General features: G+C 38.4%; 1 protein-coding gene across 4 annotated transcripts in view; it reads right to left on the bottom strand.

Annotated features, from left to right (window-relative positions):
• Positions 1–7247: 7247 nt before the first annotated feature.
• LOC127418078 (amyloid beta precursor protein binding family B member 2-like) overlaps positions 7248–16718 on the bottom strand; it is a 39873-nt gene continuing 30402 nt past the window's right edge. For 2 of the 4 annotated variants that reach the window (XM_051658459.1, XM_051658457.1), the window contains exons 13-14: positions 14936–15118; positions 7248–9008 (exon numbers count right to left, since the gene is read on the bottom strand). In XM_051658459.1, coding sequence (XP_051514419.1) covers positions 8853–9008; positions 14936–15118 — 339 coding nt within the window. In that variant the 3' untranslated portion in view covers positions 7248–8852. Of the gene's footprint in view, positions 9009–14935; positions 15122–16718 lie in introns of all 4 variants that reach the window. The other 2 variants (XM_051658458.1, XM_051658456.1) reach the window with 1 other exon arrangement.

A 16718-nucleotide genomic window follows, 5' to 3' on the forward strand; every position in this document is an offset into this window, starting at 1 on the left:
GACAGTCAGAAAAACATAATCAACCCTCCATATCTTCTGCCTCGATGGCTGTCTCCACCAGTAAAAGCCACTTATAAACATTATTGTGTGTCGCTGAAGAAGTGCTCATAAAAAGGCTATTAGATGCATGTGGAGAATATTACCGCCCTCGCCCGTAAAGACTGTTATGATGCATCTGTGCGCTTGCACCTGGGACCAATAAAGAGAGCAGAACAATTTGCACGACTGCATTTCACTGATCAAATCAAACCTCGACTCTAATGGAGAGTCTACCATATAAACTTAACCTTATAATTCTATAATTGCAGTCCGATCGCTGCATGTTGATGATTTCTAGTTTTCAGAGGAAAATGTTAAAGCTCAGAGGTTGCTCTTTTATCACTCAGAGCACTTAATTGAGTTCTCAGTTATGTCTGATTGAAGGATGTTTCTTCTTAAATTCCTTAGGAGAAATAAAAAATAGATGCAAATGAGTCAGTTGAGTTCATATTGAGATCTTTGACTTTTGATTGCAGACTTTGCTATCTTGGCAAATCAGAGCACAGTTTGAGACAATGTTGAGATCTCTCCTGAAACTGTAGAGGAGACATGAGGCAGTAGACTGAGAGGCAGTTTCGGTGTGTGTGTGTGTGTGTCCTCATGTTTAGTGGAAGGACAAACATAATGACTGTAATCTGGGGCGGGTGCTGCATCAGAGGCACAGGATGGGCAGGATCTATTGAATAATTCAGCCCCCATGTCTGAGTGCGTTAGCGTCAACAGGACAAATCCTCTTGTCCTCAAACTACATACACACACACGCACACACACTGAACTAACATGCAACACACAATAACAGCAAGAATCAGACTCTGTGTGATTTCTGAGAAGTGTTTGTTCTTATGTTCTTCTTATGTTCAAGTGGAGTTAGTTGGACTGTGTCCCATTCAGCAAAAAAGTATAGCAAATGTTTCTTGATAATAATTATGTGTAATATATATATATATATATATATATATATATATATATATATATATATATATATACAGTGGTGTGAAAAAGTGTTTGCCCCCTTCCTGATTTCTTATTTTTTTGCATGTTTGTCACACTTAAATGTTTCAGATCATCAAACAAGTTTAAATATTAGTCAAAGATAGCACAAGTAAACACAAAATGCAGTTTTTAAATGAAGGTTGTTATTATTATGAAAAAGTGTTTGCCCCACCTGTTAAAACATAACTTAACTGTGGTTTATCACTCCTGAGTTCAATTTCTCTAGCCACACCCAGGCCTGATTACCGCCACACCTGTTCTCAATCAAGAAATCACTTAAATAGGACCTGCCTGACAAAGGCAGGTTTGAAGTAGACCAAAAGATCTTCAAAAGCTAGACATCATGCCGAGATCCAAAGAAATTCAGGAACAAATGAGAAAGAAAGTAATTGAGAATCTATCAGTCTGGAAAAGGTTATAAAGCCATTTCTAAAGCTTTGGGACTCCAGAGAACCACAGTGAGAGCCATTATCCACAAATGGCGAAAACATGGAACAGTGGTGAACCTTCCCAGGAGTGGCCGGCCGACCAAAATTACCCCAAGAGCGCAGTGACGACTCATCCAAGAGGTCACAAAAGACCCCACAACAACATCCAAAGAACTGCAGGCCTCACTTGCCTCAGTTAAGGTCAGTGTTCATGACTCCACCATAAGAAAGAGACTGGGCAAAAATGGCCTGCATGGCAGAGTTCCAAGACGAAAACCACTGCTGAGCAAAGAGAACATTAAGGCTCGTCTCATTTTTGCCAGAAAACATCTTGATGATCCCCAAGACTTTTGGGAAAATACTCTGTGGACTGACGAGACAAAAGTTGAACTTTTTGGAAGGTGTGTGTCCCATTACATCTGGCGTAAAAGTAACACCGCATTTCAGAAAAAGAACATCATACCAACAGTAAAATATGGTGGTGGTAGTGTGATGGTCTGGGGCTGTTTTGCTGCTTCAGGACCTGGAAGACTTGCTGTGATAAATGGAACCATGAATTCTGCTGTCTACCAAAAAATCCTGAAGGAGAATGTCCGGCCATCTGTTCGTGACCTCAAGCTGAAGCAAACTTGGGTTCTGCAGCAGGACAATGATCCAAAACACACCAGCAAGTCCACCTCTGAATGGCTGAAGAAAAACAAAATGAAGACTTTGGAGTGGCCTAGTCAAAGTCCTGACCTGAATCCTATTGAGATGCTGTGGCATGACCTTAAAAAGGCAGTTCATGCTCGAAAACCCTCCAATGTGGCTGAATTACAACAATTCTGCAAAGATGAGTGGGCCAAAATTCCTCCACAGTGCTGTAAAAGACTCATTGCAAGTTATCACAAATGCTTGATTGCAGTTGTTGCTGCTAAGGATGGCCCAACCAGTTATTAGGTTTAGGGGGCAATCACTTTTTCACACAGGGCCATGTAGGTTTGGATTTTGTTTTCTCTTAATAATAACAACCTTCATTTAAAAACTGCATTTTGTGTTTACTTGTGTTATCTTTGACTAATATTTAAACTTGTTTGATGATCTGAAACATTTAAGTGTGACAAACATGCAAAAAAATAAGAAATCAGGAAGGGGGCAAACACTTTTTCACACCACTGTATATACAACAGTTAGTTCTGGTCCTCGAATCTGATTGGACGAGAGATGTTCCATGTGTACTGATGGTCTCACACCATCAGCACTCGGACGCTGAACTGTGTGTATCACTCCGCTTGTGTTCATGCCGTTCTAAACTAAAGTGTAAGAGCAGTGCAGATGTGTTAAGAGCTACTGTATGTGTCTCTTTTGTACATGTATTATTATTATTTTTTTTACATTACATATGTTAGCCAGCAGGTGGTGGCAAAAGATCGTTTTTGTGTGTAATTTGAGCCAGTTAAGTGAAGTGAAGTGAATCCGCATCAGTCAGTGTTTACATACAACAGCGCTCCATGATCGCTTGTATTACTACTACACTACTAAAGCTAGGAAATAGCTTTAAACGGCTTTAAATGAACAACTTCTGCATTAAGACTCATCACAGCTGAGAGACACAACAGACTGATTAATTACACAAACTCAAGGTGCTTACCTCTTACCGGACTTTCCACATTGGAGAGGACAAAATGGCGGAGAAGATTGCGGTTTCTATAGTGAAAGACTCTTGCGCACCGGCTACCGGAAAATAGGAAAAAATACCCCCACTTGGACGGCTGTTTTTCCACTGAGAAAGCTGATCTTCAGAAAGCTGACTGCATCTCTGCTTGAGAGTGGCAACAGGTGATCGCACACTCTCTATCTCTCTCTCTCTCTCTCTCTCTCACACACACTCACACTCTCTCTCTCAATCTCACACACACACACACACACACACACACATCCATCCTTGTTTATCCAATAACTTGTTAGAAACTATTTCTGAAGTGAAATTTCTGAATTACTAACGGAGGCTTGAACGCATCATTTGGTTTGAACAAGCAACGGCAGATTCTGATCTGTTGCGTAAGAAAGTAGTTCCATGCACAAATGCATTTTTATGACCGTACTCAGTTTTTCCACATTTTTAAAAATTTACTTGTTCATTGATCTGTTGTATATAAGCATTATCACACTCGCAATCGTGCTATATGGCCTTAAATCAGCACTGCTGTGATTCGGCCGCAGGCACGAGGCCGCAGGCAAGGGGACCATCCAGTTGAGGATCATCATTGAAAACAATGGGAATGTGCTACCGTAAAACATCCAGATGCATTGCAGTTATGAGAATTGGGGAGTAAAATGTGCTTAAGTATACTGAGAATAATGTCACAATAATCTTTTTTTATTATTGACTTGGGTGTTGGATATTTTATTGACAGTTTTCCTGATGTTTGCACATTTTTTGCATAACGCAAGTTGCATTCTCAGCATTTGCCACTAGGGGTGCAATGGTTGGCATCGTTTTTTGGTTTGAGGAGGATTTTGCTGAGGCAGAAGGGTTTCAACAGGGTTCATATGTTATTGACAATTTCCTGTCTGGTGCATTCAGCATTTTTCTTACAAACAAGTGTCATTCAACCTTCCCTCGGAACAACTTCACTCACAAACTTCACAGCTGCTTCTGTGTCCTCATGGTGACGTAGTGACTCGCCTCAATCCGGGTGGCGGAGGACGAACCTCAGTTGCCCTTTGCGTCTGAGACCGTCAATCCGCGCATCTTATCACGTGTCTTGTTGAGCGCGTTACCGCGGAGGCTTCACGCTATTCCCCGCAGCATCCACGCACAACTCGAAGGGTTTGCAGGACTCCAGGGGTGGTAGTCAGCGTCAATACTTGCTGAGCTACCCAGGCCCCCGGATGAGGATTTTTAAAAATGCTTTTATGGATAATGCGGATTTTCATTCACAGGTATGAATCCTTGCAATTTTAATTTTTTTATTAAAAATAACTATACAGTGTAAAATGTCTCCAAATGGATATAAAGCGATCTTAGATTTAAATGCGGATGCATGGAGGATTCAGTTTTCAGAGCGTCAAGCGCCCCCTGCAGGAATAAAGCACAAGACAGTCAGTGGCTGAAAATGTGCAATTTCGATCTGTAGGTCTGTTACCCTCACAAAACTTTCATATGAATGTGGAAAACATGAAATATATCACATGAGTCATATGTGGAGTCAGTGAAGATGTTACAGGCATCCATAGAAATGATCAGTTGTTTTTCATGGTGAGGAAAGCAGACAGGCATTTCAGATGAGCAGGTAAGGGTAAATTTTTTCTGAAACATTTAATTAGGGATTAGGGACTATTAACTGTGCTTAAAAATATCACGGTTAATTTAACCGTAAGAATTTAAAATCCACAGTTTAAAACCGTGAAATGCTTAATTTACATGTGGCAAAATTATGATATATAATGTATAGATATATAATATAAAAGAGTTTTCCGTAAGATTTTGTAAGCCTAAATGGAAAAACTCTTGTGCCTGTGTGGGTACTGGAGCTGTTGCTATGGATACGGACGGTGGCCGTGTGGTGCTTTAATTGCCAAGTGTCACGAACTGAACGTGAACTTTCAATTCACGTGAAACTGAAGCTTAAACACACGAATTCCAAAATATAACAGAGGAATTCGATCTACCAGACTCATATCCACCAAAAAAGCGATTTAAATTGGCTGTTTGGCAGCATTTAAATGACTGACTGAAGACAACGGATGTTGGATATGTGGATCCCTTGGCATCCACATATCCCCCAGAAATACGTCCACTTAGACATCAATTGTTAGGCTATATGATATGCATTATAAGAAAATGTGCAAATAATCGTAAAACCGTTTAACCGCGTTTTTTTTTTTTTTCTCAGATGGTAATCTGTCACAAACTCACACCGCGGCATCCCTGCATTTAATATACTTTATTTATTTATCTGTGTATTAATTTAAACTGTTATTATGCATTGTGTAATGTGTTGTAATGAAACATTACATTATTTTAGACTCACAAACATTACTTTTGCAAATTGAATAGATTAGAATAGAAGAACAGGGAGCCTTGCAACAGATGGCATTGCCCCCACAGAGCCCCCCACTGAACATCGAGTCAGTCTGAGATTACATAAAGAGACAGGAGCAATTGAGACAGCCTAAACAGACAGAAGAACTGTGGTGAATTCTCCAAGAAGCTTGAAACATCCTATCTGCCAACAACCAAGAAAAACTGTGTCCAGGTGTACCTTGGAGAATTGGTGCTGTTAAAGGCAAAGGTGGTCACACCAAATATTGATTTAGCTTTTTTATGTTTACTGGACTTTGCATGATATTAATTGATAAATGAAAACTATTTATGGCATTATTTTTAAAGACATCCTCATTATGCAACATTTTTCACCAGTGCCTAAAACTTTTGCACAGTACTGTATATATATATATATATATACACACACCAATCAGCAACATTAAAACCACCTGCCTAATATTGTGTAGGTCCCAAACAGCACTAACCTGCATCTCAGAATAGCATTCAGAGATGATATTCTTCTCACCACAATTGTACAGAGTGGTTATCTGAGTTACCGTAGACTTTGTCAGTTTGAACCAGTCTGGCCATTCTCTGTTGACCTCTCTCATCAACAAGGTGTTTCCGTCCACAGAACTGCCGCTCACTGGATGTTTTTTATCTTTGGCACCATTCTGAGTAAATTCTAGAGACTGCTGTGTGTGAAAATCCCAGAAATACTCAAACCAGCCCATCTGGCACTAACAAACATGCCACGATCCAAATCACTGAGATCACATTTTTTCCCCATTCTGATGGTTGATGTGAACATTAACTGAAGCTCCTGACCCGAATCTGCATGATTTTATGCACTGCACTGCTGCCACACGATTGGCTGATTAGATAATCACATGGATGATTGTTGGTGCCAGACGGGCTGGTTTGAGTATTTCTGTAACTGCTTAGCCGATCACATGCCTGTCTATATCCCTGATAAAAAGACCAGCTCAACCAGCATGCAATTCCCATGGTGGTCTAAACTTGTTAATACTGGTTAGTGCTGGTTTGGAGCTGGTCTAGCTCGTGGACCATGATAACCAGCATCCCATGACACAAAACACAACATAAGTAGGTGAACGGCCATGCTGGTCTTTTCAACAGGAATGACAGGTGGTTGAAAAATAAGAAGTCTTGATGACGTCAGCCGGAGGCGGAGCAAGTTACTATATTTTGATGAAAGATTATGAAGACAAACACCTTTTCTTTGGAATAATGTTAACTGATTAAAAAATAAAATAGGGTCAGTTAATGCACTAACATGAACAAACAATGAACAACTGTATTTTTATTATTTAACATTAACAAAGGTTAATAAATGCTGTAATTTATATATATATATATATATATATATATATATATATATATATATATATATATATATATATATATATATAGTTCATTGTTAGTCCATGATACCTAATGCATTTACTTATGTTAACAAAAGGAACCTTATTGTAAAGTGTTTCTGCAATGTTTAGAGTTAGCTACCTGAATAACAGGCTGTCAATTGATCAAAATTGCAATTAATCACATATATAAATATTTGCCTTCAAATAACAATAATTTAATATATAATGATTAAATAATAAGAAATAGTTGTATTTATATAATTATAAATATAAAATATATTCTAAATATAATAATTCAGACAATTAAAATGCATAACATTATTATGGCAGAGAAGTAAAGCATTGATTAGACGATACAAAAAGTGGCTTTAGAAGGCAATACATTGTTTATTTCCATATTATTGATCACAGACCTATCATTGACCTACAGTCCACAGCAATCCATTTAGCAATTCAATTCGTCAGTCCGTGGTAGGTTTATAATAAAGCAATGCGTCAATGCAGACGGATGCTTTTTTGGAGCGTCTCACTTTGGTTGCGTCGTTTCATAAACACAGTGTTTTTAGTTCACTGTTTCAAGTTAAACGTCTGGAGATCCGTGCACTCAGAATTGTGCTTCATCCAGATGTTTGAATGCAAGAACGCGTCCTCTTGTGCTGTCGCTGGTGTCAGTCAAGTCTGAGTGTGTTTGTTGTCTATACAGCTGGAGTTTCACTTACTGCCCCCTGCTGAAATCACGCGCTACCTCAAGCTCCAATTGCTCCGATGGCAGGAATATTCCTTATTACGGTCCAGGGACATGATTAATTGTGTACATTTTTTCGCAGTTAATCACACTGAAATAATCTTTTTTAATAGCTTAGTACTAAAGTGTGTTACCGCCCCAGCAACACAAGAACACACGTTCAGTGTGTAAAACAGGACTGTGCGCTTGCAAACATTGAATACTTGTGAAGAATATGTTTCTAGCTGTGGTGTTAACTAAAGGAGTGTGTGTGTGTGATCAGATTAAACGTTCATATTCCCCATTTTGTTCTCTGTTACAGTATAAAGCTGAGCACACAGATATTACAGACAAACTCCAGTGTATTATGATATTCCCAACTGCAGAACATACATTAATGCATCTCTATATCATCATGATGTGTGAGCTCTGTGAATTGTAACTAAAATTGGACATTTTACACAAACCTTTCCTCACTTGCTACCAGGGCTGGATTGGTAACCTGGCATACCGGGCATTTTTCCGGTTGGCCGACGCACTTTGGGGCCAATCATGGGTGGACTGGAAAATCGGGAGAACTGGGCCTGCCGCGAAACGGGCCGAATGGGCCTCCATAAGGTGAAATGAGCCGCCACATTATGCAGAACGGGCCACAAAACGGCGCCGCGATATGCCGTAGGGGGCAGCGATATGCAGAAAAGGACAGCGACAACCCCCCACCCCCACCCCACCCCTGCTCAACAACTTTTGGGCCAGTTTCTATGTAAAATCCTGGGCCGATTTCTCTTCCCAGTCCACCCCTGCTCGCTACCCAGCACCAGAAAATTTCCACTAGATTTCTTGGTAAAGAGCAGAAAAATTTCAAAGGATCCAATTTCCCAAGTGTGTGAATTGCGTTTTAATGAGCAAGTGCTTTGAAATTAAACACACTATGGCACAAGTCTGAATTCAGGTCACACATGAAAATAACATTGATATGAGCATGATGATAACAGCAAGACATGAACTTCATTTCACTCCGACACCCCAAAATACTTTGAAAATACTGTGAAAATGTATGTGTTGGTGTAAGGCAGAGGCATGCTTCATTCTGCACACTGATATGACTGAAGGTGTTCTCGTAAAGCGCTCCTCGTTAATCTTTTGTCATTTTTTGTTGCCGTCTTTACGTTGGATTGTGTGTTTCTCCTTGGCTGCATCAGTAAATGTACACACACCCTCCTGCTGTCCATCGCTGCTGTTTTGTTCTGTCATTGGTGGGGAACTTCAGGGGCGGGCTTCTTTTTCAGAGTGTCTATAATTGATTGGACGCCGCGCTTCACGCTGGATGTCATACGGCGTGTGACGGAGTCAGAAGGGGGCGGAGACAAGGAGCTGCTCTTCCCCAAACACTTCTGATACCGCAACTGATGAAAAAGATAATTACAGTGGTTTAATATACAGTAACTCTAAAATAACTACAGAACGGCATATTTACTTGGAAATACTTCACTACAACATTTGTGGCATACTGTCCACTGCCGCAGACTAATGGTTTTGTCCCATTCCTAAACTGGTCAAAATGAATGCACTAACAATCAGGGATTAAAAATGAAATGTTTTTTTATATATTGATATGTTCTGAGCCGGAAAAGTATTTTTGCGTTCCGGTTCCGGCGTTCCGAAGCCTCCTTTCCAACTGGTTAGAGCGAAATTAAAGAAAGGTTAATAATGTTCTTTTGTTTTGTTTTAAATGACAGTACTCTGTGCTAAGAGTGGCTGATGTACCAGTTGCAGCTCAAAATAAGGGACTTGCCTCAACCAAAATACTGTAAGTAGGGACGTCCCGATACCATTTTTGGAGTACAAGTACCGATACTTCTTTCTTTTTTTGGGGAATGTTACAGTTTCCAAATTACAATGCTGTATAAAATTTCACTGAAAAAATATATTTATAAATATTATCATTATCAACAAATAGAGCTAATAAGGATTATATCAATCAGAATTATTTTGCAAATTTAAGAGACAGATTCTTTTTCATGACCAGAAGCATGTCTGCATGTTAACATGTATAGCCCTATGAAATCCATTTATTTTATATATTATTATTATTATTTTCAAATTATTCCATATTCGACTGTTTAATCCCATTTTAAATAACTGAACTCAATAAAACTGTTATCAAATGAAAATAGAACAATTACCAGTAATTACTATATAATCATATGAAGTGCTTTTATACAGATCCTCAAAATGCAATATTAATGTTATTTGTGTCAAATAAAGTGCTGCACAACAGAGTATCACAGATGTGAAGTATTGCTTAAATATAATACAACTGTGATTTTATTATTGTTATTACAACCCCAATTCCGAAAAAGTTGGGACAGTATGAAAAATGCTAATAACAACAAAAATTAGTGATTTGTAAATTATATTCACCCTTTGCTATATTGCAAGCACTACAACTACACATTATATGATGTTTTACCTTGTGAATTTCATTGTTTTTTAATTTTATTTTATGTACAGTAATTACAAATCAGATGATTGCAACACCCTCCAAAAATATTGGGACAGTCGAGTGTTTACCAGTGTGAAACATCACCATTTCTTCTAATAACACTTATTAAGTATTTAGGCACTGAAGACACCAGTTTAAGTTTGGAAAGTGGAATTTTCCCCCATTCGACCTGACGCTGATAACAGCTTGGATGGTCCTTTTCCTTTTTGGCCCAGATAACATGACGGCTTTGTTTTTCAAAAACCTTTTTAAATGTGGACTCTTCAGACCAAAAAACACAGTTCCACTGTTCTACTTTCCATCTAAGATGAGAGCGAGCCCAGAGAAGTCGGCAGCGCTTCTGGACAGTGTTGATGTATGGCTTCTCCTTTGCATAGTAAAGTCTTAACTTGCATCTGTGGATGCAGCGGTGAGTGGTGTTGACTAACAAAGGTTTACTAAAGTAATCCCAAGCCCATGTTCATGATATCCATTACAGATGAATGATGTTTTTTTAAGACAGTGATGTCTGAGGGATCAGAGATCACGCGCATTCAGAAGTGGTTTTCGTCTTTGGCCCGTATAACACGACGGCTATTTTTCAAAAACTATTTGATATATGGACTCTTCAGACCAAAAAACACAGTTCCACTGTTCTACTTTCCATCTAAGATGAGACCGAGCCCAGAGAAGTCGGCAGCGCTTCTGGACAGTGTTGATGTATGGCTTCTCCTTTACATAGTAAAGTCTTAACTTGCATCTGTGGATGCAGCGGTGAGTGGTGTTGACTAATAAAGGTTTACTAAAGTAATCCCAAGCCCATGTTCATGATATCCATTACAGATGAATTATGTTTTTAAGACAGTGATGTCTGAGGGATCAGAGATCACGCGCATTCAGAAGTGGTTTTCTTCTTTGGCCCGTATAACACGACGGCTATTTTTCAAAAACTATTTGATATATGGACTCTTCAGACCAAAAAACACAGTTCCACTGTTCTACTTTCCATCTAAGATGAGACCGAGCCCAGAGAAGTCGGCAGCGCTTCTGGACAGTGTTGATGTATGGCTTCTCCTTTACATAGTAAAGTCTTAACTTGCATCTGTGGATGCAGCGGTGAGTGGTGTTGACTAATAAAGGTTTACTAAAGTAATCCCAAGCCCATGTTCATGATATCCATTACAGATGAATTATGTTTTTAAGACAGTGATGTCTGAGGGATCAGAGATCACGCGCATTCAGAAGTGGTTTTCTTCTTTGGCCCGTATAACACGACGGCTATTTTTCAAAAACTATTTGATATATGGACTCTTCAGACCAAAAAACACAGTTCCACTGTTCTACTTTCCATCTAAGATGAGACCGAGCCCAGAGAAGTCGGCAGCGCTTCTGGACAGTGTTGATGTATGGCTTCTCCTTTACATAGTAAAGTCTTAACTTGCATCTGTGGATGCAGCGGTGAGTGGTGTTGACTAATAAAGGTTTACTAAAGTAATCCCAAGCCCATGTTCATGATATCCATTACAGATGAATGACATTTTTTTTAAGACAGTGACATCTGAGGGATCAGAGATCACGCGCATTCAGAAGTGGTTTTCGTCTGGCCCTTTACGCAATGAGATTTGACCAGATTCCTTGAATATTTTAACTATACTGTGCACTGTAGAATGTGAAATGCCCCAAATCCTTCCAATTTGTCTTTGGGGAACATTGTTCTCAAAGTGCTGGATTATTTGCTGTTGGCAAATTAACAAGTCTCGAATGATCCTTGCTCATGAAGGACTTGGCTGTTTTTGGAGGCTCCTTATATACTATAACACGATTGCCTCACCTGTTTAACATCTCCTGTTTCACATCGCCTTGTTATTTCAACTCGTCAAATTGTTATTAGTCTTAAATTGCCCCTGTCTCAACTTTTTTGGAGTGTGTTGCAGTCATCTGATTTGAAATTACAGTACACAAATACAGTGAATATTACGTAACTGTACAATTGTGATGTAGTTCTGTCATATTTTTGTCCATTTATATGGAGCTTTTATTTTGGTACCGAGTGAAGCCGGTTTGTGACGACAGCTTCACACTCCGGAAGAGCAGGACCCAGTGTGATTTTAAACCACAAAAAGCTGCGATTTAATTAACTAAATATATACCCTGCATGTGCACTACATATTTATTTTATTAAATTGCAGCCTTTGCTGTTTAATAATCATACCAGGACATTTAATTTTTACTCATTGAATATTTACGCAAAGACATTCGTATGTCAGATGGTATCGGTTTTTGATATCAGAGCAGTTTTACGGACGAGCACTTGAGCGCAGTATCGGACCCGATTCCATCGGTATTGGGACATCTCTAAAAATAAGTGATAATAAGCAATTACATTTTTTCCCCATGTGGGGGAATTATCAGCATAGAAATCAAAACAAGCAAAGTATACAACAGCCTATATGAAGTTATGTATTTTCAGTAAATGCATTGTTAATATTAAATATATCTACAAAAACATCTGGCCATCTCAAATCAATTAATAACTCAAATCTATCTCTCTCGTGCATGCATGCACAACACACTGTTTGGGTGTATTTGGACTATATGCCATCATACGTGGACTGAATTATCTTTTTTTTTTTTAAACACGTAATAATTATTTTATGATTTTATTTTAATTATATGTTTTAATTACAGATCTGTTTCTTGGTCAGAACCTGGCACCATCAAATCTGTATTAGTGCATCATATTTAACAGTAATTCAATAAAGACTTGCAAACAACTGAGAAATGTCATTTGTACATCGATATTGTTTCTTGCTTCTGGATTAACTGTGCATGTATAGGTAGTAATTATATACTGTATAGTTGTCTAAAAGGTCTCCAGCATGTCATGGAAGGCTTCATCCCCAATGTGCATTAAAGGAATAGTTCACCCAAAAATGAAAATTCATTACTTACCCTGATGCCATCCCAGATGTGTATGACTGTCTTTCTTCAGCAGAACACAAATGAAGATTGTTAGAAGAAGATAGAGCTCTGTAGGTCCTTATAATGCAAGTAAACAGGTGCCATCTGGCTGCTGGCTGTTTGACGGTCCAAAAGTCACATTTAGGCAGCATAAAAGTAATCCACACGACTCCAGTCAATCGATTAATGTCTTCAGAAGCAAATCAATACGTTTATGTAAGAAACAAGTCTATAATCCAAATGTTTTTAACATTAAATCGATGCTTCCGTCCAGGGCTCGGATGCTGTTTGAAATGGCTGAACTCTCGCGTGACGTCCATTCTTCTGTTGTAAATAAGCGGCGCTTATGAATTCGCACGGGGAATCACCGACGCGCTTACGTCACGCGACAGCTGCGTGATGCGTCAACTGCTGGCAGAAAGTGCTTTTTTTTTTTTTTCTCCCCAATTTGGAATGCCCAATTTCCAATGCGCTCTAAGTCCTCGTGGTGGCATAGTGACTCGTCTCAATCCGGGTGACGGAGGACAAATCTCAGTTGCCTCCATGTCTGAGACCGTCAATCCGCACATCTTATCACGTGGCTTGTCCCATCCACCCCAAATTACCACAGAGATGTAGTGCGTGTGGAGACTTCACGCTATTCTCCACGGCATTCACGCACAACTCACCACACACCCCACCGAGAACGAGAACCACATTATGGCAACTACAAGGAGGTTATCCCATGTGACTCTACCCTCCCTAGTAACCGGGCCAATTGGTTGCTTAGGAGACCTGGCTGGAGTCACTCAGCACGCCCTGGATTCGAAGTCGTGACTCCAGGGGTGGTAGTCAGCGTCTTTACTCGCTGAGCTACCCAGGCCCCGGCGGGAAGCGCTTTTTAAAAGTTATTAATATTTTAATTATTGATTTATTTTTTACACTAATGTATCGATTTGCTTCAGAAGACATTAATTGATCGACTGGAGTCGTGTGGATTACTTTTATGCTGCCTAAATGTGACTTTTGGACCGTCAAACAGCCAGCAGCCTGATGGCACCTGTTTACTTGCATTATAAGGATGGCACCTGTTTACTTGCATTATAAGGACCTACAGAGCTCTATCTTCTTCTAACAATCTTCATTTGTGTTCTGCTGAAGAAAGACAGTCATACACATCTGGGATGGCATCAGGGTAAGTGAATAATGAGAGAATTTTCATTTTTGGGTGAACTGTTCCTTTAAGAAAAAGAAATGTGTGATGCAGTGGTTTTCTTCAGAAGGAATCGTTTAGACTTTAGACTATCGTTTAGCAAGAACTGCTTATTAAACAGTTACAAACATTTAAAAATAACGTTTCCATGCCAGAACAATTGAAAGGGACTTTGTTCCCATTCTTGGTTACATTTTGCAAAAAGTGAAGTTTGTTTTCAGTTTCGTTCCTAAGACCCTGCTTACAAAAGAAGTCTATGGGGCAAGTGTACCAGAGTGTTTAAAAGCAGAATTGTGAAGCTCAGATTTTTATTCAAGATTAATGTTTTACATTATAAACATTATTAATGATCCTGGTTCAATAAAAGTACATTTTTGCCACAAACGATATTATGCCACAAATGCTGTTGATTGAGCTTAACTTGTACTGAACCTGGAATAGTTCATGAACTCAGTAAAATGTGTTTTTATTGAGCTGTAAAGTGTCTAAATCATTGATTTTATGTTAAGACAGATGATTTTGGTATCCTTGAGCTTATCGTACGAAAGTTACCAGGTTTACTGTCTTTATAGTGTGTGGTAATTAACAACATCTGACAGATGCGGTACGGAGAGTTGTATTTAAACCAGAATATGTGTGATTTACATTGTCATGCAGCTGGATTGTGTAAATATGTTTATGTTTAAGAGCCTCACCACACATGCTGACTGCACGGCCTCTGACACGCTCCCTGCATTGGGTTCACACCAGAACACGTGACACTGGAAGTGCTGGTTTCCCGTGTCCATGATGAATGCAAACGTGTGGACGTCACGACCGACACCCATAAACGACAGGAACCGCACGCGACACTGCACTACGACTTCCTCCTCCTCTTCCTGCTTAAACAGATAAGTGAGAAATGACAGTAAATATAACGGCAAGCAACAACATTTTTTAAAAGAAGTAGATGTGACTTTTGTGTTCATAATTGAAATGTAGACTCTTTTATACCTCATAGGACTTAAATATCTCATGTTGTCGACTTTGATCAATATTGCAGTTCAACGTTGACACCTGACACTTATTATTTTTATATAATGCTCCCTGAGAAATCGCTAGATTTAGCACAAAACGTAAACTTACAATAAACTAAAACACTTTCACCATTGTTGAGAAATACCATCATTATTACATGCATAAAAGTAAAAGAACGCAAACATGTCTCTTTCTGAAAATAAGTGTAGTTGCAACATCACGCATCGCAAGCAAAGTCGTTTTTAAAAGTTTATGAAGTCTGAATTTCAAGAGCCTCAAAAAGTCAATGAATATATTAAATATATATACAAATATAAAATATATTAAATTAAATTTAACCATGATTATTAACCGCTGTAAAAAGTTTTGTTCATTGTTAACTTACGATACTATAGAGCTAGACTAATGAGAAGAACAAAAATTGAATTTGAATTTCGTAAATTTGAATTCTAGACGTGTCATTTAACAAAATGTAATTGTTTTTGTGGTGTATTTTATCGATTTGTATTTTTAAACGGCAGAGATTTTGTTCTGAATTTTTTAAAGGTGAAATTAGCTGTAAATATTAAGATTATAAAATTACAGCTGGTGAAGAAATTCAATATTCTAAAATTCAAAATGCAGAAAGTACAGGTAGTAGCTCTGTGATTGGCCAAAATGCTCCGTTCGACTTTTCTGTAACCCTCTACTTTTCCCTGTGGAACCCGGATGCTTGATCTCTGGCCTACTTTCTGTGTTTTGAATTTTAGAATGTTGAATTCTATATTGAATTTTGAATATTGTATTTCTTCTTATAACTGTCATTTTATCATCTGAATATTTGCAGCTTATTTCACCTCTAAAAAAATCAGAACACAAAATCTACTGTTTAAACATACAAATCTACACCACAAAAATAATTCAATTTTCTTTAATGCCACATCTAAAATTAAAATGTACAAAATTAAAATCTTTTTGTCATTAATCTAGCTCCATATGATACCTATTGCATTAACGAATAAAACCTATTTGTAAACTTTTTTTAGAATAAAAACGCCATTTCCAAAGAATAAATAAATCTCTGAACCATTGGACAAGTGGTTGATTTTTAAGATTTTTAAAAGTTGTACCTAAACTGACAAATACTGGGGGGGGGGGGGGATTATTATGATTAAAATTATCCCCATGACGAGAGATTAATATCAAACGGTGCAGCGGGGCTGACATTCTAAATATTGCAAACCTATCCACTATAGTTGCTAGGCAACCATACATCCCATCCACCCCAAAATTACACAAAATGCAATTAACCACATGCCTTTCATGCATGCAAAGTTTGGTGTGTTTTCACCATACGGATAACAAGTTACAGCTTATCAAAATGAGGAATAATAATAATAATAATAATAATAATAATAATAGCTTGCACTATAATAAACCTGCCTCTCTGATATCACAATCTACTCTGTATTTGAATTCTAT

Source organism: Myxocyprinus asiaticus, chromosome 27 (genome assembly GCF_019703515.2).
Source record: "Myxocyprinus asiaticus isolate MX2 ecotype Aquarium Trade chromosome 27, UBuf_Myxa_2, whole genome shotgun sequence".
NCBI lineage: Eukaryota > Metazoa > Chordata > Actinopteri > Cypriniformes > Catostomidae > Myxocyprinus > Myxocyprinus asiaticus.